Raw genomic sequence first — 22,556 nt, forward strand, 5'->3', positions numbered from 1 at the left:
TTTTTTGGATTAATAATAAAAATGGTTTTAATAATAATTTTCAAAAAAAAAAAAAAAAAAATTTTTAAAGCTTTTTTAATGAAATTAATAAATAATAATATTAATAGTCATAATAATAATAATAAATAATAATAGATATCCCTTTAAACCTTTTATTAATTTTAATTTTTAATCAAATTTTATTTAGATTTTAAGTGAACTTGCAGTCACTGAACCATACAGTTTTAAAGCATTAGCAGATTTAAGTAAAAGTGTTTTCAAAAATCAACCTAAATAAAAAATTTTAATTTATAAAACTATTCAAAAATTATTTGTTTTTTTATTTTTTTATTTTTAAATTTTACAAGTTATTATTTCATACTAAAAAATCATTGAAAGGAATTATAAAAAATTATAACAGGAATAAAATAAATTTAATCAATTATTATAAATATTGATGATGGTTTTATTTATGTTTTCAATTAACCTTTTAATAGTTTGACATATTACATTTATACACAAAAAGCACTACACACATAAATACATAAAAAAAATTTTTTTTTTACACACCAAAATTAATCAAATTATATTTTATTATTTTTTATTTTTTTTAATCATTTTTTTTAATCCTATTTAATAGTCTTTTTCGTTTTTTTCTTATAATTTTACAAAACACTTTGTTTATTTCTTTCAAAAAGTAAAAAAATAAAGATCCGCATTCTTAACCAAAATTAAATAAAGAATGTTTGTGACCACCAAAATACAATAATTAAAATAATAAAAAAAAAAACTTAAATAAAAATTAAAAAAATAAAAAAAATAAAAAAAATAAAAAAAAAATAAAAAAAAAATAAAAAAAAAATAAAAAAAAAAAATAAAAAAAATGAAACGCATTCTTAGAACATTCTTTATAAAAAAAACAAACATATCGGTGTTCATATTTCTAGGTGTATTTTAAAATAATAAAACAAAAATAAAATTTTATTTTTCTTAAAAAATTATATTCTAGTGATAATAATTCGCGAAGTATTTTAACCTAATTACTTGTTTTTATATTATTTTTTAATTATAGTTTTGATTCATTTCCTTTTTTGTAATTACAAAATTATTCATCACAAAAAATGAACGGACTCCAGCATTCAACCCACTTCTAAGAGTGCCAATACAAAATTATTTTTCAGGTGTCATCTTTTCTTAATTATTTATTTAGATTTTATCAACAAAAATAAAATTTGTGAAAATAATATTTTGTATAAATTAAAATTTTTTTATCATTTTATTAATCCAAAAATAATCAAAACAAATAAATTTAATTATTTTTCATATATACAAATATAATTAATTTATTTATTTTTATTTATATTTTTTATTTTTTTTATTTATTATATTTATTTTATTTTTTTATTTATTTTCAAATATATTCTTTTTTTCAAACACTTCAAAATAATTTATAAATATTTTTAATAACACATAAAACTTTTTTAACAAATATAAAATGGAAAATAATTTTCAAAATATAAGAATTTCCTCAAATAATACAAATACTAATAATAGTAATAATAACAACAACGATAACGATAATGATAATGATATAGAAAATATAGAAAATAATTTTAATAATATATCAGATCAATTGGAAAATGAATCAATTAAGTTTATTTCAAATTTAGATAATCATAATAAAGATATTGAACTAGGAGAAAGGATTGACGAAGGGGAGGAGTATTTCAAACTAAGACAATATTTTGAAAATTCACAAAGGCAACAAATTCAAATTGGTGGGAAACCAAAAAAAATGGGTGTTTCAATAAAAAATTTAACAGTTGTTGTAAGTATATTTTATTTTATTTTTTTTACAAAAATTTAAATATTAATTAAATTATTTAAATTAGGGTCGAGGCGCAGATAGCTCAATCATAGCTGATAATTTAACACCTTTTAAAGGTATTCTTAATTTATTTAATCCTCTTAAATAGTAAGTATATTCTTATTTTTTTATTAAATTTAATTCCCAAAAATATTAATTTTTTTTTTTAATAGTTTTAAAGAAAATAAATTTTTAACATTTAATATTTTAAATGATATTAATATGTTTGTTGAAGACGGAGAAATGCTTTTAGTTTTAGGCCGTCCAGGTGCTGGTTGTAGTACCCTTCTTCGTGTTATTTCAAATCAAACAGAGTCTTACATTGATGTCAAAGGTGAAGTAAAATATGGTAATATTCCAGCAGCTGATTGGAAAAATAAATATCGTGGTGAAACACTTTATACACCAGAAGAAGATATCCATTTCCCCACTTTATCTGTAAAAGAAACTTTAGATTTTACTTTAAAATTAAAAACTCCATCACAACGTTTACCAGAAGAATCCAAAAAGAATTTTCGTAATAAAATTTATGATTTATTAGTTGGTATGTTCGGTTTGGTTAATCAAAGGGATACCGTAAGTTTATTATGTCTTAAAACAAATGTAATATTAAATTTATATTAATTTTTTTTTTCTTTTTTTTTTTTTTAATATATAGATGGTTGGAAATGAGTATATCAGAGGTTTAAGTGGAGGTGAGCGTAAAAGAATCACCATTACCGAAGCTATGGTTTCTGGTGCATCAATTACATGTTGGGATTGTTCAACTAGAGGTCTTGATGCTGCATCAGCATTTGATTATGCCAAGTCTTTAAGAATAATGTCAGATACATTAAATAAAACTACAATCGCATCATTTTATCAAGCTTCAGAAAGTATTTATAATCTTTTTGATAAAGTTTTAATTTTAGATAAAGGTAATTATACATTTAATTTATATAAAGTTCATTTTTATTTTGGATCTATTCTAATATTTTTATATATTTTTTTTAAAGGTCGTTGTATTTATTTCGGTCCAGTTGGTTTAGCAAAACAATATTTTTATGAATTGGGTTTTGATTGTGAACCAAGAAAATCAACACCAGATTTCTTAACTGGTGTTACTAATCCACAAGAACGTATTATTAGATCAGGTTTTGAAGGTAGGGTTCCAGAAACATCAGCAGATTTTGAAAATTCTTGGAAAAACTCAAAACTTTATTCTAAAGCTTTAAATGATCAAGATGATTATGAAAAGAGAGTCGAGGAACAAAAACCATCAATCGAATTTAAGGAACAGGTTTTAAATGAAAAAAGTAGAACCACTTCAAAGAAATCACCATACAGTTCTAGTTTTATTGGTCAAATTTGGGCTTTAACTAACAGACAGTTTCTCTTGGTATATGGAGATAAGTTTACATTGGTAACAGGTCTTTTAACAGTCATTATTCAAGTAGGTTAAAAATTTAGTTTTTATAAAATCTATTGATTATTTATTAATTTTATTATTTTAATTGCAGAGTTTTATTTATGGTGGTATTTTCTTTCAACAAGAAAAGAGTGTAAATGGTTTGTTTACCAGAGGAGGAGCTATTTTCTCATCAATCATTTTCAATTGCATCCTTACTCAAAAGGAATTAATCAACTCATTTACTGGTCGTCGTATTTTATTGAAGCACAAGAGTTATGCATTATATAGACCAGCTGCTTTCTTTTTATCTCAAATTTTTGTTGATATTCCATTTGCACTTTTTCAAGTTTTCCTCCATTCAATTATTTCTTATTTCATGTATGGTTTAGAATATAATGCCGCCAAATTCTTCATTTTCAGCTTCACTTTGGTTGGTGTTTCATTATCAAGTGGTGCTCTATTTAGGGCATTTGCAAATTTTACTCCATCCCTCTTTACTGCTCAAAATTTAATGAACTTTGTTTTCATTTTTATGGTTAATTGTAGGTATCTTTTAATTATCAGCTATTTATTATTTTCATTTTATTAATTTCATTTAATAATAATAGATTTCGGTTATACTATTCCTTATGATAAAATGCACCCATGGTTTAAATGGTAAGTTTATTTTTAAAATTATTTTAATTTGTTTATTTAAATTTTTTACTAAAATATTATTTTCTTATTAAGGTTCTTTTGGGTCAATCCACTTGGTTATGGTTTCAAAGCATTAATGATTAATGAATTAGAAGGTCAAAGTTTCCCATGTGATTCAAATGCTATTCCAGGCAATGATTTCTTGTATCCAAATAGTACCCATAGAATTTGTCCAACCCCAGGTGCCATAGAAGGTGAATTAACTGTTCGTGGTGAAGATTATATCTATAATGCTTTCCAATTCAAAGCTTCAGAAAAAGCTATTGACGTTATTGCCATTTATTTATTATGGTTATTCTATATTGCATTGAATGTTTTTGCAATTGAATTTTTTGGTATGTATTAAGTTATTTTAATATTTAAATATTTAAATTTAATTCTAATAATATTTATAAAATTAATAGATTGGACATCCGGCGGTTACACTCACAAAGTTTATAAAAAGGGAAAAGCACCAAAGCTTAATGATGTTGAAGAAGAGAAATTACAAAATAAAATTGTTCAAGAAGCTACAAGCAATATGAAAGATACTTTAAAGATGGTTGGCGGTATCTTTACTTGGGAAAAGATTAATTATACAGTTCCTGTTCAAGGTGGAGAAAGATTATTATTAGATAATGTTATGGGTTGGATCAAACCAGGTCAAATGACTGCTTTAATGGGCTCTAGCGGTGCTGGTAAAACCACTTTGTTAGATGTATTGGCAAAAAGAAAAACAATTGGACATGTAGAGGGTATTTCTCTTTTAAATGGTAAAACATTAGAGATTGACTTTGAACGTATTACTGGTTATGTTGAACAAATGGATGTTCATAACCCAGGTTTAACTGTTCGTGAAGCTCTTAGATTCTCTGCTAAACTTCGTCAAGATCCATCAATTCCAGTGGAAGAAAAATTTGCTTATGTTGAGCATGTTTTAGAAATGATGGAAATGAAACATTTGGGTGATGCCTTGGTTGGAAATTTAGATACTGGTGTTGGTATATCAGTTGAAGAAAGAAAGCGTTTAACAATTGGTCTCGAGTTAGTTGCTAAACCACATATTGTAAGTTTTTTTAATTTATAAAACTCTCATTCTTATAAAAATTATATTAACTTTCATTTAATAATTAATATTATAGCTTTTCCTCGATGAACCAACCTCTGGTCTCGATGCTCAATCATCTTATAATATTATTAAGTTCCTCCGTAAACTTGCAGATGCTGGAATGCCATTGGTTTGTACAATTCATCAACCATCAAGTGTATTATTTGAACATTTTGATCGTTTATTATTATTAGCTCGTGGTGGTAAAACTGTTTACTTTGGTGATATTGGTAAAAAATCAGCAACTTTATCAGGATTTTTACAACGTAATGGTGCTCGTCCAATGATGGATGACGAAAATCCAGCTGAATATATGCTAGAATGTATTGGTGCAGGTGTTCATGGTAAAACTGATGTTGACTGGCCAGTCGCATGGACCCAATCACCAGAATATCAAAGTATTCAACAAGAACTTCAATTATTAAAAACCCCAGAAGAATTAGCCAAATACTACTATTCTGAAAACTCTGGTAAAAAAGAAGCTCAACCAAGAGAATTTGCCACCTCCTTCCTCACTCAATTTTTTGAAGTTTATAAACGTCTAAACCTTATCTGGTGGAGAGATCCATTCTATTCAATTGGTTCATTCTCACAATCGATTATCTCTGGCTTAATCGTTGGTTTTACTTTCTATGGTCTCGATGGTCAAGTTTCTTCATCAGATATGAATCAACGTATTTTCATGTGTTGGGAAGGTATGATTCTCTCAGTTCTCTTAATTTATTTAGTTTTACCACAATTCTTTATTCAAAAAGAATACTTCAAAAGAGATTTTGCAAGTAAATATTACTCTTGGCATGCATTTTCCCTTGGTATGGTTGTTGTTGAAATCCCATATGTCATCATATCATCAACTCTTTTCTTTGTTACTAGTTTTTGGACAGCTGGTATGTTTTAAATCAAATTTTTAATTTTATTTTGCACTATATTAATTTGAATTTTATATTTTATATTTTAGGTTTACAAACTGGTGTTGCAAGTAAAGATTTTTATCTTTGGTTAATTCACACATTATTTAGTGTTAATATTGTTGCATTTGCTCAAGCATTAGGTGCCGCATGTGTCAATATTGCTATCTCTATGGCTGTTCTTCCAATTGTTTTAATTTATATTTTCCTTTTATGCGGTGTTTTAGTTCCACCACCACAAATGTCCAAGTTTTTTAGCGGCTGGTTATATCCACTCAACCCAGCTGGTTACTTCCTTGAAGGATTTATTACAACTGTTTTAGAACCAATCAAAGTAATTTGTAGCCCTCAAGATCTTGTTAAATTTACCGCTCCTGAAGGAATGACTTGTGAAACCTACTCAGAACCATTCATTTCAAACCCAGCTACAACCGGATATGTAACATCAATTAACAATAGCACAAACGAATGTGGTTATTGTATTTATAAAAATGGTGCTGACTATTACGAAAATGAATTACAATTTGACTATGCTCATCGTTGGAGAAACTTTGGTATCTTATGTGCTTATTGGGGATTCAATATATTAGCTGTTCTCTTCTTTGTTTATTTAACCAGAAAACAAATTAGATAATTTAATAAAATAAATAAAAAAGTTCATTTAAACTTAAAAAAAATAAAATATTGGCTCTTAATATTAGTTATTTATAATAATAAAAGTTGTAATTATAAAAAAATTTAAATATTTTGTTTTTTAGTTTTTAATTATTTATTTATTTATTTAAAAATTGTGGTAACTGAAAGAATTTGTATTAGTTGGATCATTTTCAATAATTTCAAAAGCCGCCTTTCTCTTTCCGTCTTGGTTTAGTGATGGTTGGTATGGTGTAATTAATAAGGGTCTTTGTTCAAAATGTACATCTTTTTCATTTTCATATTTAGAGATTAAATCTTCCAATTCCTATTTATTAGAAAAAAAATAGTTAGTATAAAAAAACAAAATAATGTTTAATAAATCTTTGTAAAATATCATACCTCGTTATTGTTTATATTTGATAAACCATCATAATATTTATGAAAGGTTTCTGAGTCTTTTAAAAATGTTTCTAAAATTGAGAATTTTGATGTTTCTGGGTCAATACGTTTATCAAAAGAATCTATAAGTTCATTTAATCTTGATTCAAAATCTAGTAACATTGTCATTCTTTGTTTGAAAAATTCTTTATCTTGAATATCTGGCGATGGAGTTGGTGAAAACAATTCTTCTAACCATTGAACTGTTAAATTAAATCTTTCTGTTGTTTTTTGTTTTGTGCTATTATATATACCTATTAAAAAATTTCTAATTAGTATAACCTTTTTATAAATACAATTCCCTAAAGAAGATACTTACTACTATTATTATCAAACAAACTACTTGTATCAGTTTTCATACACTCTTTAACAAATTTGAAGAAATCTTCCTTGTGTTCAGTTTGAATATGTCTCCATAAGTGAAAACCATTAACACTAACTACTTTATCACAGTGATAACATGAAAAGAATGAATATCTATCATCCTTGGATGGTGATAAACGTTTTGGATTTGAACATGCTGCAACCTGTGCTTGGACACCAATATAATAGTTATTATAGTATGATTGAATTTTTCTACCAAATGAATCATTTTTATTATGTTGAATTTCTTGTTGGGGTTGTGATGCCTGGCCTGATGGTAGTTGAGTTTGTTGTTGTTGTTGAGCTTGAGGAATTTGTTGCTGCTGTTGTTGGGTTTGTGGAGTTTGTTGTGGATTTGTTTGGTTGTTATCATCCTCCAATAATAAATTTGGTGATTGATCCAACATTGGTGTACCGGTTCTACTGGAAAGTGTTGGTGTAGTAGTACTTGGAGTATTTGCTTGAGAGTTCTCTTTACTACCACCAGTTAATGGGTTACCACTGGCAGCAGCTTCTCTTTGTGCTTGTGCAATGAGCTCAGCAATTACTTCGGTTTGGGCTGGGTCTTTAATTCTTGGTCTTCTAGATTCATCTCTTAAATGAAGGTAACATATATCCGATTTCTTTTCAATCATATATCTAATACAACAACCTCTACATCTTTTATTATTACACTCTTTATTTGCTTTTTTTGCTTTACATTCTGTACATTGTTCACCAGCTTGTTGCGCAGCAACATCTCTTGAGGATCTAGGTGATGCTGGTGGTGATACTCTACCAGTTTCGGTTTTTAATCTTTTATTACTATTTGTAATATTATTGTTATTGATATTATTAATATTTTTTGGGGTTTGAGGTGCTTGCTGAGAGGCTGACGATTGTTGGATTGGTTGTTGAGCTTGTTGTTGAGCCTTTTGCTGTAATAATAATTGTTGAGCTTGTTGTTGTTGTTGTTCTAATTGTTGTTGCTGTTGTTGCTGTTGTCTTTGTAATTGAAATTCAAACTCTCTTTGACGTTGAATCTCTGCTAAAGCTTGTTGTTGTTGTTGTTGTTGTAATAATTGTTGTTGAATTAATTGTGCCTGAATTGCAGCTTGTGCCTGAGCCTGTGCATAAAGTTGTTGTTGGAGTAATTGTGCTTGGTTTTGTGCTTGAGCTTGTGCGAATAATTGTTGTTGAATTTGTTGTTGCACTGTAGTTGCACCTGGAAATTGTGATGAAGGAATTTGTTGTGATGAAGTTGGGTGATGACCTTGGGTTGCAAATAATGGATTATATGGCATACCCATTGGATTAATACCGGGAATTGGTGTTTGTGGTTGACCTGGTTGTGTTGATATTTGTGGTGGTGGATGAGGAAATATGGTTGGGGGTTGTTGACCAACTTGTCCTGGTTGTGTTGCTGAAGCTTCTTTATTTGTTATTGAATGAATAAGAGTCCTCATTTGTTTTTTCATTTCTGGTTTTGTTGATGCTGGAACAATATCTAAAAAATTATTATAATAATTAGAAAGATAATAGGAAATTGAATTAATTATTTTTAATTTTTTTACACATACTATGATTTTTTAAATATAATTGTAACTTGTGTTTATCTAAATCTTTTAAATTATCTGGATTTAATGATTCGATTGGTGGGAGTTGATCATATGGTGTTGGAATTGAATTTAATGTTCCAGGTTTTCTACCTGGTGTACCTGCTGGTCTTTCTTTCCCATCCATTTTTAATTGTTTTTTGATTTTGTATTGTATTTATATTTTTATTATTATAATTATTTCTCTAATCTTTCAATCTATTATTCTATGCTTTATGTTTATTTATAAATGTAAATAGAATTGAAGATATTAAATTAAATTTTAGTCGTTTAAAAAATTTAAAATTTTGAAAAAAAAGAAATAAAAAAATGAAAAAAAAATGAAAAAAAAAATAAAAATTTTTAAAAATTAAATTTTTTGAAAAATAAAAAATTTAATTTTTTTTTTTTTTTTAATTATGGATAAAAGTTATTCTTTGTTATTAATAAATTATCAGTTTATATAATCAATTACCTCTAACTCAAGCCCCTCTAACTTTTTTTTTGGCCTCATTCTCCCCAAATTTTCTTTTTTATTTTTTATTAAATAGCCAAGTATACATTGTTTTAAAAAAAAAAAAAGTAAAAAAGTAAAAACTAAAAAGAAAAAAAAAAAAAAAAAAAAAAAAACAAAAAATAAAAGAGGGAAAAGGGAACCCCCTTATTTAATAATTTGAATATAATTTAAAATATTAATTGGATATATTTATTTATATTTTTTTTTTTTTTTTTTTTTAAAAAAAGATATTTATTTTTAATTTTTTTTTAAAAATTTTTTTTTTTTTTTTTTTTTTGATTTTTTTTTCAATTTATTTATTTTTTTTTAAAATTATCATCACACACCCACACTAAATTTTATATATCATTTTTGTTTGTTTATTTGTTTATTAATATAAAAGCTATATAATATCCTTTCTTTATATAATTAGTAAAATAATAAAAAGAATAATAATATTAGAGATAGATAAAATTTTTTTTTTTTTTAAAATATATATTTATTTATGTGCAACAAATAATAAAAAAATAAAAAAATAAAAAAAAACAACAATTATAATCTAATTAATAAGAAATTCCTTTTTTTTCTTTTTTCATTTATATAAATTAAATAGTTTCAATAATCAAATATATTATTTTAAATACTGTTAGTAATAATTATTATAATAGCTTTGAATTAATTAATTTTTAATTTAATTTAAAATTGTATATACAACAATAATTATAATCTTTTTTTTTTTGTAATAATATTTTAACAATAATAATATTGTTTTTTAAATAAAATAATAATAAAAATAATAATAAAAATAAAAATAATATAGTTTTAAAATTAAATATATAATTATAAATAATGACAACAACTCAAACATTTAGTCAAGAGTTAATTGTAGCAATTGAACAAAATGATATAAATAAAGTAAGAAAACTTCATAGTAAGAAGAGAATTACTAGACAAAATATTGTTGCATTCGATGGATTTGGACAATCACCAATTACAGCAGCAGTAAAGAATAATAATGAAGAGATATTAGATCTCCTTTTACAACTTTGTATCACACTAAAAGCTGACATCAACAACAGAGACAAGAATGGTTTTACAGCACTTCACCAAGCAGTCTACTATGAAGATAAGATTCTCATGAAATTATTACAGTATGATAATATTAATGTCGATGTTCAAAATGAAGACTACAATACTCCAATCCATTATTTTTGTCAAAAATTTAAATATCCAAGTTGTCAAGAGCCATTCCAACTTTTCATTCAAAAGGGTGTCAATGTAAATGCTCAAAATAAGAATGGGGAAACTCCATTACACAAGGCGATCTTTAATAACTATGTACGTCTCATTTTAGTTAACTTACTCTTAAAGAATGGTGCAAATGTAAATTTAGTAACAATGAATCAAGAGTCTCCACTCCATTATGCCGTTCGTTTAGGTCGTGAAGATTTGGTATCTGTTTTATTAAAGGCTGGTGCTGATGTCGATTTCGTCGGTACCAAAGATAAAAAGACTCCATATGAATTGGCCATCGATGAGGGTTCAAAAGAAATGATTGCACGTATTAAAAAATATAAAGTTCTTTTCCAATGGTTACAAGAGCACGATTTAGAACAATATAAAGATGCTTTCTTAAAAGAAGAAATATTTTATGACGAAATTAGTGAAATGAATGAAGCAATGGTCGATAAAATGGGCTTTTCAAAAGGTCATAGATTAAGAATTATAAAACTTATTACCAATTTAGCAAGTATGTTATTATATATTATTATTATTATTATTATTATTATATAAAAAATTTAAAAACTATTATAATTTATACTTATAAAATTTTATTTTATTTAGATGAAAATAAAGAAAAGAAACCAAAGACACCAGAAGTTATAGCTGAAGAGGATCCATCACCACCCGATACCCCTGATATCTCTGGTCTTAGACATTCATTACACACATTAAGACACATAGGTGAAGTAAATATTATAAAACATGAAGAGTTGGAATATACCGATAAATTAGGTTCAGGAAGTTCAGGTAAAGTTTATAAAGGTCTCTATAAAGGTAAAGAAGTTGCAATTAAAGTATTAAAATCAATGACAGAAGCGAGAGAAATAGATGAATTTAAGAAAGAATTCCAAATCATGAGGTAACTATAATTTATATTTTTGATTGAGCCTTTTTTGCTTGCCACCTAAGGGAAATAAAAAAATATTAAAACTAACTCATTATTTTATCAATATATTTACAGTGCTATAAGATCAAAGCATGTTGTACATTTTTATGGAGCAGTATTACAGCCAAAACTTTGTATGGTTATGGAAAATTGCATTAGAGGAAGTTTATATCATGTAATGAACGACGAAAAATTAGATATTGGTTGGGATAAAACCTTTAGATTTGCCACCGAAGCTGCAAGAGGTATAGCATGCCTCCACATGTGGGAGCCAATGATTGTTCACAGAGATTTAAAGTCCTTAAATCTTTTGGTCAACGATAAATGGGAAGTTAAAGTTTGCGATTTTGGTTTAAGTCGTTTCAATACAGGTTCAAATTTAGAAACATTGGTAAAGATGAGAGGCACCTTTGCCTACTGTGCACCAGAGGTTTATTTTGGAGAACAATTTTCAGCCAGATCCGATGTCTATTCAATGGGTATGATTCTTTGGGAATTGGTCACTAGATGTATAAATGGTAGATATGAAAGACCTTTTTCAGAATTTAAAAATTTACAACACGATTTCCAAATTATCATTCAAACCGCAAAAAGGAACCTTAGACCCACTATTCCAAAAGCATGTCCTGTTTCTTTTTCACAATTAATTCAAGATTGTTGGGACCCTTCTTCAGAAAATAGACCAACTTGCAGCGATATTGTTAGAAGATTAGCCGAAATTGAAAATGAATATAGAATGAATACACAACTATGGAATAGCTATATAGTTCCACTCCCAAAAAGTCAAGATAATTAATAAAAATAACAATAACAGTAATAACTTATTTAAATAATAATAAAAAAAAAAATAAAAAAAATAAAAAAAAAAATTATAAAAAAAAAAAAGTTTAAAAAATTTTTGGGATGGTTCAATTTTTTTTAAAATAATCCTAAAATCAACCTTTTTTAAAAAACCCATCCTTTTTAAATCAAATTTTTTTTTTTTTTTTTTCGATTTTTTTTGTTTGGGAAAAGAAAAAAGAAAAAAAAAAAAAATAGTTTATAACCATCATCAATCATATGTTTTTCAAATAATAAATAATATATTATCTCTATATAATCATAAAAAATTTTATTATAAAAAAATAAATAAAATAATCATTTAATTAAACACTTTTGATGTTTAAAGAGTGGGGTTAATAATTTTTTTATATTATTTTCGTGACATGAGCACCTTTCATTCTATTTTTTGCATGACACTTTTTCATATTACAACTTTTTTAATAATAGGATATATTTTTTTTATTATTAATATTTAAGCTTTATACGAAGGATTTTTGAATTATTTTCAAGTAATTAAGCCCCTGTTTCAATATTTATAGATTTTAAAATTAATATTTTTTTAAACAATTTAAAATTAGTAACACCACCTTAATTTAAAATTTTAAATCAATAATAAAAAAAAAAAATAAAAAAAAAAAAAAAATACAATTGTAATTTGATAATAAAAAAAAATTTAAAAATAGGTTAATAATTAATTTGAATCAATTTAATCTAAAAAAAGCCCATTCAGTTCTTTTTATAAATTTTATAAGTGATAAACAAAAAATTAAATTGTAATGTGATTTAATCTGCTGATGAGAGTTTATATATAAATATAATCAATTTAAAAAAAAATAAAAAAAATAACAAAAAATAAAAAAAATAATAAAATAAAGTGGAAACTATTTTATTCGTTATTATAAAACTCACAAGAAAAAAAAAAAAAAAAAGAAAAAGAAATGAATACCATCATGCAAAAAATCTCGCCTTTGATGAGTTTTTTTTTTATTATTTTATTTTTTATTTTTTTTCTTTTTTTTTTCAATAATAATTTGCAGGTCGCAATAATATCAACTCGTGGGTTGATAAAAAAAAATTACAACAATTTTGGCTCAAACCACCTTATAGTTATTTTAACACCACAAAATATTTTGATTGTTAGAGTGTTTGAAGAAAAATAAAAAAAATAAATACACACACATCTACCACACATACACACACATACACACACACACACACATACACACTTCATATTACAAAAAACAAATTTCACATGCATATATTCATATTACAAAAAAATTGCCTATGAGGGTAACACCACAAGAATTATAAAAATATAAATTTATTTATAAAAAATTTGAATATGTGTAGATTTGAAAGGTCACAAAAAAAAAAAAAAATTTTGAAAAAAAAAAAAAAAAAATAATAAAAATAAAAAATCAATATTGATTGGAAAATCTCCTGCGAGATACAATCAATTTTATAATTATATATTTTTTTTTTTTTTTTCATTTATTTTTTTTTTTTTATTTATTTTGAAAAAAAATAGTTATTTATTTTAAATCATTTTTTTTTGTTTTCTCATTTCGTATCATTATTATAAATAATTTTTTTTTTCATATTCAAATATTTATAGTTTATTTGTTTTTTTTTTTGTAACACAAATTATTATAATATTCTATATCTAAATTCTAAATAAAAAAAAATTCTAATTTATTTTTCATATTTCGTTTTTTAAAATTGTTTTATATCAGGCGCTAATCTAAAATAGTTTTAAAGGTAAATTTTAATATTTAAATATAAAATATATAAAATATAATAAAAATAAATTAAAACTCAAATAGAATTCACTTAATTTTATTGTTTTTCCAAGTTCTCACCAATGTTTATTCTTTTAAATTTAGGATATATATATATATTTTTTTTATATTTAATTTTATTAGATCAATCGATTTTTCCATTTAATCACAGATAAATCACTTTTTTTTTTTTTTTTTTCAATTATATAACTCACATTAATTAATAATTCAATATATAATCATAAATGACTCTTTTTTTTTTATTTTTTTTTTCATCAATTATATGATTAAACATTTATAATGTTATTTAGTGGAGGTTGTGCAATTTTTAGAATTTTTTTTAAACCCATCCCTATTTTTTTAAAATATTTTTTATTTTAAAAATATTCACACACATAGTTAAACTTTATTTTTTGAAATTTTTTTGTTTGTGTATGTGTTGTTTTTTATTGGGGGGGAAATTAAGTCTTGGTGGGGGTAATAATATGAAATAAAAATATATTCACCTCACAAAACACACAAAAACACACAAAAATACAATTGTTTTTCTAACGTATGTTGTTTTTTATTTAAAATTAAAAAACATCACCACATATTTCAAAAAAAAAAAATAGCTTATTGTTTAATATTTTTTTTATAATCTCTAAATATAAATTTTTTTATTTTTTTTATTTATTATTATTATTTTTTTTATACAAAATTAATTATAGTTTTTATAAATTTAAGAATCACATTTATTTTTATATCTATACTATTATTATAAATTGTAGATTGTTTTTAAATAATATAGTTTTTTTTTCATCGAGATAAAAGGTGATTATAAATCAAAAAAAAAATAAAAAAAAAAATAAAAAAAACTTAATTGACACTTTACAAAAAAACAATTTTATTAAAATTTTCATCTCATTTTTTTTTTTAAAATTAATTATAGAATTTAATTAAATAATAATAATAGAAACTTTTTTCATTTTATAAAATAAATTAATAAAATAAAACAAATAAATCAATTTACTAATAAATGCTTTTTTTTTTTTAAATCTATACAGAAAAATTAATTAAAAAAAAGAGATAAAATATATCTTTTCGAATCACTTCATTTAATATCTATATAATCAATACTGTACAATATTTTAAATATATATTTAAATAATAAATAAAAAAGAAAATGGGTTTATTAACAGGTGTACCAGCCAACGATGCAAATTTAGTTTTATTATTATTTGCTGATTTCACTTCGATGTTGGGTTGTTTAGCAGTACTTGTAGGTTTCTGGAGATTAAAACTTTTACGTAATCATGTAACCAAAGTAATTGCTTGTTTCTGTGCCACTTCATTTTGTAAAGATTTTCCTTCAACTGTTTTAACTTTAACAAATACTGCTAAAAATGGTGGTTTCCCATGTTATTTATATGCTATTGTAATTACCTATGGTAGTTTTGCTTGTTGGTTATGGACTTTATGTTTAGGTAAATATAAAAATAATTTAATCCTATTTTCAAAAAAAAAAAACAGTATCGCTAATAATATAATTCTTTTATACAGCTATTAGTATTTATATGTTAATTGTTAAAAGAGAGCCAGAACCAGAAAGATTCGAAAAATATTACTACATGTTATGTTGGGGTTTACCATTAATTTCAGCAATTATTATGCTTGCCAAAGATACAGTAGAATTCACTGGTGCTTGGTGTTGGATTGGTAATAGCTATACTGGTTACCGTTTCGGTTTATTCTATGGTCCTTTCTTAGGAATTTGGGCTATTTCAGCTATTTTAGTCGGTCTCACTTCAAGATATACCTACGTTGTAATTCACAATGGTGTTTCAGATAATAAGGAAAAACATTTAACCTATCAATTCAAATTAATCAATTACATTATTGTTTTCCTTGTCTGTTGGATGTTTGCTGTAGTAAATCGTATCTTAAATGGTCTTGATAAATACCCACCAGCTATTACTTGTCTCCATACCTATCTTTCAGTATCACATGGTTTCTGGGCCTCTGTTACTTTTATCTACAACAATCCATTAATGTGGCGTTACTTTGGTGCTAAAATCCTTTCTATCTTCACCTTCTTTGGTTACTTTACCGATGTACAAAAGAAATTAGAAAAGAATAAAAACAATAACAATCCATCTCCATACAGTTCAAGTCGTGGTACCTCTGGTAAGACTGGTGGTACAGAAGTTGAGTTACCAAACTACTCTGATATGGAACAATGTTCTTTAGAAGGTGTTAATCATGCTCAAAATAATAATGATAATAACTATGGCTTACCAAATGATGCTGGTTGCTCAACTTCATCATCATCCTCATCCTCTGATGAAAATGATAAAGGCAAAGGTATTCAAATTTCTTCTTCAACAAATGGAAACGGAAATAATTAATAATATAAAATTTTAATATATATACAAATATTTTTTTTTTTAAAAAATAATAATATTAAATTTAAAAAGAAAAAAAAAAACAATTAATACATTTATTAAAAAAATCTATAAAAAAAACAAACTAGAAAAAAAAAACATATGTCGAATCTATCCATAAAAAAAAACAAAAAAAAAAAAGCAAAACACCTGTATTATATAAATAATAATAATAAAAATGTACTTTTAAATTATTTTAAAAACAATGAAAACTTTTTTTTTTTGCGCTAAATGTTTTAATAATTTTCTAACAAATAAATAAACTAAAGTAAATCATTTTACTTTTAAATAAAAATAGTTTTGTATTTTTTTTATATTATAATTTTTTTTTTGTATTTTTTTTTTGTTTATTATATATTTTTTTTTAAAAAACAAGCAATTTTAAATATATTTTTGAAATTTAAAGAAGTTTTTGTTTTGGTGCAACTTCACAACGATCTGGGACTTGTAAATCAGTAATACAGCAGAGACCAGTGAATAAAATGGCTAATAAGATACCTACAATTAAGTAAGATTCAAGAACTGGACCAGTGAAAAAGTTAAAGTATTTATGATGGGTTGGAACTTCGCTGGAGGCTTCGAGATCTGGGTTGTTATTGATGGTTTCTTTGGTTACAACTTTTGATTCTGACATTTGTTTAACGTAGTTCTTTATTATTTTTAAAAAAAAACATTAATATTTTGATATAAAAATATTCATTGTTAAATTTACTTACTTCTTGAATGTTGAATTCTTGGGCAGATTCAGCAGTGAAGAATGAGGCGAAAGATGATTTTTCGACGATTGATTCAACTTTTCTAATAGTTTCATCTTGATTTTTGTCAAGAACAACAACAACAATATCAACTTTACCATTTGATAAGGTTGATCTAATTTCTGATAATTCATTAATTTGTTTAGCACCTTTAATTTCAGCTTGACCATAAACTAAAATTGAACCTTTAATTTCACTAAGGATTTTTGAAACACCACCTAATGAATATGGAATATAAACACTTGATTTTGATTTTTCGAATGATTTCTGTAAAATTAAAGAATTTAAATTAGATTTTAATTTTTTTAAAAAAAACAATTTAATAAACCTGGTGGATTTTTTTATTTATTTTTATTTAATAATCTTAATTTTTTTAAAAAATAAAATATTAAAAAAAAACAAATAAAAAAATGAACGAATGAGTGTATCTTACCATTAATGATTTGAATTCACCACCATTGTTGTGTGATGAATATGATTCAATAATATTTGATAATTGATCTGTACGGAGCTAAAATAGTAATAAATAAAATATAATATTAATATCAATCCAATACTTTTCTATATATACTGCTTTTTCGTTTTGTTTAAATTATAATCTTACTTTTGGTTCAACAAAAATAGTTAAAGTTTCGACATTATTTTCATCGACAATTGATTGAATTAAATTTTTAAATTGATCTTGGTTATATTTATGTGAAATATGTGTTTTTTTAAATAATCTATAAAAAAAGTTTATAAAAAAATTAATATTCTATTTTGTGAAAAACTATAATTATAAAAGAATACTATTCCAAAAAATCCTATATAACTATTATTATTATAAAAAGTAAAAATTGTATTTTATTTTTTCTATATTCTATTCTATTTTTAAATTTTATAACATATTTTCGCTATACAATTATTTCCTATAGTATTATATTATTTCTCCATACTTTTCTTGTGAGCTCCAACCTAAAATTGGAACATATGTAGATAAAACAACACCTAAAAGAATATTGAATAAAATAAAAATGATGGCGGCTTTCATTTTTATATTATGTATATATTTTTAAAATTAATATATATTACTATTATGCACAATAAAAACAAAAAAAAAAATTTAAAAAAATTTTAAAAAAAAATTAAAAAATTTTAAAAAAATTTTTTTAAAAAAAAAAAATAAAAAAAAAAGTAAAAAATAAAAAAATTAGTTTCTTTTTCTAAATGATAATAATATAATTAGATAATGATTTTTATATGTAAATAGATGTGATTTTTATTTATTTTTATACATCAAAAAATGATGATCAATAATTTATTTAAAACATACTTTATATATTTATATTTGATTGAAAAAAACTAATAAGTGATAATAAACAAAAATATTTTTAAAAAAAAATGAAAAAAAAATTTAAAAAAAAAAAATTTTGCACGATGGAGTTTGAGTCCTGGTAAAAAATTTTAAAATAATAATTCGTGTGAATACTTTTTTTTAATCACCCAGTCTGGTTAGATGTTTTATATAATTTTAATATAAGGAAGCCTAACGATATTAATAAAAAAAAAATAATTATAAATAAATTAAACATTTATTGTTTAAGAAATAGGGAAATATTTTTCATTTTAATTTTAAACCTTTAAATTAATATTAAATTTATTTTTTATTTTAAATTTATTTTTTTTAGATTTATTTGTTGGAATTGAAGATTTTTTTTTTTAGGAAGAAGAGTTGATTTTATTGTAAATATCTTGGCACATTTTTGAATCGGCTAATGAACCAATATAGGATAAAGTATTTTTAAGATATACAGATTCACCAGAGGTTGGTGGCACTATTTTCTTTGCCATATTATATAAATTAAATATTAATGAAGCGGTTTTACTATTTAATTCACCAACATTTAATAGCATATTAATTAAATCGATACAAATGTTACAAACTTTTTTCTGGGTCTAAAAATAATAAAAAAAAAAAAAAAAATTAGTACCAAATTATATTATTGAGCATGTTATGAAACAACTGCATAATATTATTATTATTTTTAAAACTTACTAAATTATCTGGTTCATCTTTTAAGTTATTTAATTCAGATAAGATTTCTTTAATTAAAGAGTTATAAAGTTCTGTTAATTCAGTTGTAAACTCTGGATCTTCAGTGAAAAGTTGATCGTTTGATTCAACTTTATCGATATGATATGGCAATTGTTGTTGAGACCAACTTGAACATAAAGCTAACAATTGAATAAAGATTTTGGCTTTGGCAGTTGAGCCTGATTCCCATGTATATTCTTTAATAACTTTATGAAGAGCTTTAACTAAATAGAATGGACCATTTTCAGGGTGACCTGGGGCAACAACTAATAATGAGATGAATGATGATATATAAGAGATGGTCCAATCTTCAGTTGATTTAACTTGTTTAAATTCGAGGATTGGTGGAATTTCTTGAATAAAAGTGATAGCAGCTTTTAATAAAGCATCAGCTTGAGAAAGAGCTTGATTTTGGAGAGCAACAGATGAGGCTACTAAATAGAGATTCATTTTTAAAAAGATATCATCAATTGATGGAATTGTGATGAAACAATATGCTACACAAGCTCTAATGAATGATGTTGTTTTTGGAGTATGTTTGCCTTTTACTAAAGCTAAAGTTTTTTCGCAAATTTCAATAACACCATAAACTAATCTGTTCTTTACACCATCGAAATTAATAAAGGTTTGTCTGCATTCTACATAAAAATTTAATTGTTTTTCTACATCTCTACCAAAATCGATTTTATTGATACAATTGATAACTAAATTGGTGACTTGTCTTACTTCATCTTGGAAGCTTAAACTATTTAATGAATCATGTAATGCTTTACCATAGGTTAAAAATGTATTAATTAAAATTGGATCTGATGTAATTGTATTTGAACTTGATAATGCTTCTAATGTTGATCTACTAATTTGTTTTTGTGATTCACCATTAAATAAATCTAATAAAGGTAAGAAATTTGGCTAAATTTTAATTATTAAAAAATATAAATTAATAACTTTATAAATAAAATTTTTTATAAAAAAAATAAAAAAACTTACCAATGAAACTAAAACACTAAAATCTGAAATATGAGTAAAAATTTTTAAAACAATTGATTGAAGATGTGATTGAATAGATTCATAACCTTTATCAGGAATGATATGTCTTAAGATATCTTTTAAGAAAATATCAGTTTCTTTTATCTAAATAAAAATAAATTTAAAAAAAATTAGTGGGTGAAAAATTTAAAATTGTGTGGTAATTTAAATTTATAACTTACAGAGCAATGAGTTAAAACATATTCGATAAAAACTTCGGCAACTGAAATATAATCTTTAATGTTTTCAAAATTTGTAACAACCTTCCATACTTCATTTAAAATTGAGAGGATTTGTGTTTTTGGTGGGTGACCTAAAACTAAATTAACACCAAAGGTACTGTATAATTGATATTTTGGATAGGAGAGGGAATCGGCATCTTTGATAAAGTTTGAGAACATTGTAGAGTTGCTGCAAATATAATCTGGTGGGAAAGAGCTAATAATGTGATTTAAAAGTAAAGAGTTTTTACTTTCTCTAAAGAGACTCAAGACCTCTTCTAAAGTTTCTGGAGTTGTTTTATGAGCTAAACATTGTAATAACCATTCCAATGATGGTGAGTAAAGACCCATATAGTCAGTTAAAGTAATTCTATACATTTGAAGAGTGTTTTCTAAATATTTTGAGTTTTCCATTGATTTTTGAGTGAAAACAAAATCTTTTAAGAGTTGAATGATGAATTTTTTGTATTCTGGGCATAAATCGAATGATCTTCTAGTCAAATAAGCTCTAATATAATTGGCTACTAATGGATTGCCAATACCTCTAATCATTTCACTAATTCTGTTGATAACGATTTTTGGTTCAGTGTTACTATCGCCTTGAATAAATTCATAACATTTAAGAATTGAAATTTCGACAAATAATCTTGGTAAAAGTTCTCTAATGGATGCAATTTTATAAAACCAATTTCTACAAGTTTCTTTTGCTTGTTCCTTTAATAAGTGTTCATTGTTTTTGTTATCTTTAGTGGTTTGTAATCTTTTTTTAATTCTGTCATAAACTAAATTACCAAATGTATCTAAAATTTCTGTTGCAATTACAAATTTACTTGGATAAAATTTAATTAATGATGTATCTGTTAAAAGTTTAGCAGTCTTTATTATTGTTAATAAAAATTTATTATTATTGTTAATAAAAATTATAAATTGAAATAATATTATAGTTGTAAATGGTTTACTTACTTGAATTGCAATTTTTAATGATCTAACTCTTTCTTCAGCATTCCATGCTTTTAATAATTCAGAGTGTAATGTTTCTAAATCCATAATGATATCAGGTTGTGAAAGTTGAGCACTTTTAGTTTCTTCTTTTTCTTGTTCTAATTCTTCTAAAATCTTGTTTAAACGATTAATTGGGATTTTAACTTTACCCGAGATACCAGTTGACATGAATGATACTTGGATTGGTGTTGACTCATCTGATGTATATTGTTGAAGAATTGATGGTTTTAATGTGTCCCATGGCATAAAATTTTCATCTACATAGTTGGTTAAATGATTTTCTTTAATAAGTTTTAATCCACCCATTGATGCTATAGTATCTGATAATGGATCATGCTTTTTTTCATTTTCTTTTGATAATGGGTCAAAAAATGCATTATTATTATTTGTATCTGATAATGGATTGATGCTACTATTATATTCTTGTTCTTTTTCTTGTTCTGTTTTAACTGATGTATTTGATGTTAATGATGATTGTTTGGTTTTTTCATCTTTTGGTGTAATTGTATTTAATGGATGTCTATCAACTTCTCTACCACTTAATGTTTTGCTTTTAAAATTCTTTTTTGGGTTTAATAAACTAAAAAAAAAAAAAAAAATAAAAAAAAAAAAAGTTAATATAAACTTTTTAGCTTTTCAGAGATATTAATGAATATTTACTATTGTGGTTGTTGTTGTTGTGGTGTTGATGGAGTTGGGGATGACATTTTAAATACTACTATTAATTTATAAAATTAATAAATAATAAATAAATTAATAAAGTGGTATAAATAAATGATTAAACTAAAAATTTTTATAAAAAATAAAAAAATAAAAAAAAATAATTTAAAAAAAATGAAAAAAAAAAAAAA

The 22,556-nt window shown here is 24.2% G+C and overlaps 6 protein-coding genes across 6 annotated transcripts; 3 read left to right on the forward strand and 3 right to left on the reverse strand.

Moving 5' to 3' along the window:
* Positions 1–1,474: 1,474 nt before the first annotated feature.
* On the forward strand, positions 1,475–6,561 carry ABCG17 (uncharacterized protein; the record flags this gene model as incomplete). Its single annotated transcript, XM_003292258.1, has 11 exons — positions 1,475–1,807; positions 1,872–1,954; positions 2,020–2,422; positions 2,505–2,763; positions 2,842–3,278; positions 3,346–3,778; positions 3,845–3,893; positions 3,966–4,267; positions 4,337–4,977; positions 5,054–5,906; positions 5,978–6,561. 11 exons carry the CDS (start codon positions 1,475–1,477, stop codon positions 6,559–6,561), a joined length of 4,377 nt encoding a protein of 1,458 aa, XP_003292306.1.
* A 147-nt stretch (positions 6,562–6,708) lies between these two features.
* On the reverse strand, positions 6,709–9,086 carry DICPUDRAFT_157009 (uncharacterized protein; the record flags this gene model as incomplete). The annotated part of the gene is made up of 4 exons (XM_003292262.1): positions 6,709–6,888; positions 6,963–7,255; positions 7,321–8,850; positions 8,924–9,086. 4 exons carry the CDS (start codon positions 9,084–9,086, stop codon positions 6,709–6,711), a joined length of 2,166 nt encoding a protein of 721 aa, XP_003292310.1.
* A 740-nt stretch (positions 9,087–9,826) lies between these two features.
* Positions 9,827–12,477, forward strand: DICPUDRAFT_95570 (uncharacterized protein). The gene is made up of 3 exons (XM_003292259.1): positions 9,827–11,184; positions 11,280–11,577; positions 11,680–12,477. The coding sequence occupies exons 1-3, from the start codon at positions 10,284–10,286 to the stop codon at positions 12,398–12,400; spliced, it is 1,920 nt and encodes a 639-aa protein (XP_003292307.1). The 5' UTR covers positions 9,827–10,283; the 3' UTR covers positions 12,401–12,477.
* Positions 12,478–14,847: 2,370 nt separating this feature from the next.
* Positions 14,848–16,835, forward strand: DICPUDRAFT_99295 (uncharacterized protein). The gene is made up of 3 exons (XM_003292260.1): positions 14,848–15,017; positions 15,251–15,670; positions 15,747–16,835. The coding sequence occupies exons 2-3, from the start codon at positions 15,370–15,372 to the stop codon at positions 16,589–16,591; spliced, it is 1,146 nt and encodes a 381-aa protein (XP_003292308.1). The 5' UTR covers positions 14,848–15,017; positions 15,251–15,369; the 3' UTR covers positions 16,592–16,835.
* Positions 16,836–16,972: 137 nt separating this feature from the next.
* DICPUDRAFT_99296 (uncharacterized protein) lies at positions 16,973–18,457 on the reverse strand. The gene is made up of 5 exons (XM_003292263.1): positions 18,318–18,457; positions 17,987–18,104; positions 17,816–17,893; positions 17,344–17,649; positions 16,973–17,276 (listed from the first exon to the last, which is right to left on the reverse strand). Exons 1-5 carry the CDS (start codon positions 18,410–18,412, stop codon positions 17,028–17,030), a joined length of 846 nt encoding a protein of 281 aa, XP_003292311.1. The 5' UTR covers positions 18,413–18,457; the 3' UTR covers positions 16,973–17,027.
* Positions 18,458–19,008: 551 nt separating this feature from the next.
* Positions 19,009–22,453, reverse strand: DICPUDRAFT_50342 (uncharacterized protein). Its single transcript, XM_003292264.1, has 6 exons — positions 22,366–22,453; positions 21,667–22,285; positions 20,665–21,579; positions 20,444–20,587; positions 19,418–20,365; positions 19,009–19,317 (listed from the first exon to the last, which is right to left on the reverse strand). Exons 1-6 carry the CDS (start codon positions 22,410–22,412, stop codon positions 19,081–19,083), a joined length of 2,910 nt encoding a protein of 969 aa, XP_003292312.1. The 5' UTR covers positions 22,413–22,453; the 3' UTR covers positions 19,009–19,080.
* Between the last annotated feature and the right edge of the window lie 103 nt (positions 22,454–22,556).

Source organism: Dictyostelium purpureum (genome assembly GCF_000190715.1).
Source record: "Dictyostelium purpureum unplaced genomic scaffold DICPUscaffold_333, whole genome shotgun sequence".
Taxonomy (NCBI): Eukaryota; Evosea; class Eumycetozoa; order Dictyosteliales; family Dictyosteliaceae; genus Dictyostelium; species Dictyostelium purpureum.

Bases quoted from the DNA above. Each gene is read 5' to 3' on its own strand.
- DICPUDRAFT_95570 (XM_003292259.1), top strand. From the start codon at position 10,284: ATGACAACAACTCAAACATTTAGTCAAGAGTTAATTGTAGCAATTGAA. The intron at 11,185-11,279 runs GTATGTTATTAT...TATTTTATTTAG, and splicing joins ACTTATTACCAATTTAGCAA to ATGAAAATAAAGAAAAGAAA. The intron at 11,578-11,679 runs GTAACTATAATT...ATATATTTACAG, and splicing joins AAAGAATTCCAAATCATGAG to TGCTATAAGATCAAAGCATG.
- DICPUDRAFT_99295 (XM_003292260.1), top strand. From the start codon at position 15,370: ATGGGTTTATTAACAGGTGTACCAGCCAACGATGCAAATTTAGTTTTA. The intron at 15,671-15,746 runs GTAAATATAAAA...TCTTTTATACAG, and splicing joins GTTATGGACTTTATGTTTAG to CTATTAGTATTTATATGTTA.
- DICPUDRAFT_99296 (XM_003292263.1), bottom strand. From the start codon at position 18,412: ATGAAAGCCGCCATCATTTTTATTTTATTCAATATTCTTTTAGGTGTT. The intron at 17,894-17,986 runs GTAAGATTATAA...TTACTATTTTAG, and splicing joins CTATTTTTGTTGAACCAAAA to CTCCGTACAGATCAATTATC. The intron at 17,650-17,815 runs GTAAGATACACT...TTAATTTTACAG, and splicing joins GTGAATTCAAATCATTAATG to AAATCATTCGAAAAATCAAA.
- DICPUDRAFT_50342 (XM_003292264.1), bottom strand. From the start codon at position 22,412: ATGTCATCCCCAACTCCATCAACACCACAACAACAACAACCACAATA. The intron at 21,580-21,666 runs GTAAGTAAACCA...ACAATAATAAAG, and splicing joins CATTAAAAATTGCAATTCAA to ACTGCTAAACTTTTAACAGA. The intron at 20,588-20,664 runs GTAAGTTATAAA...ATTTTTATTTAG, and splicing joins ATGTTTTAACTCATTGCTCT to ATAAAAGAAACTGATATTTT.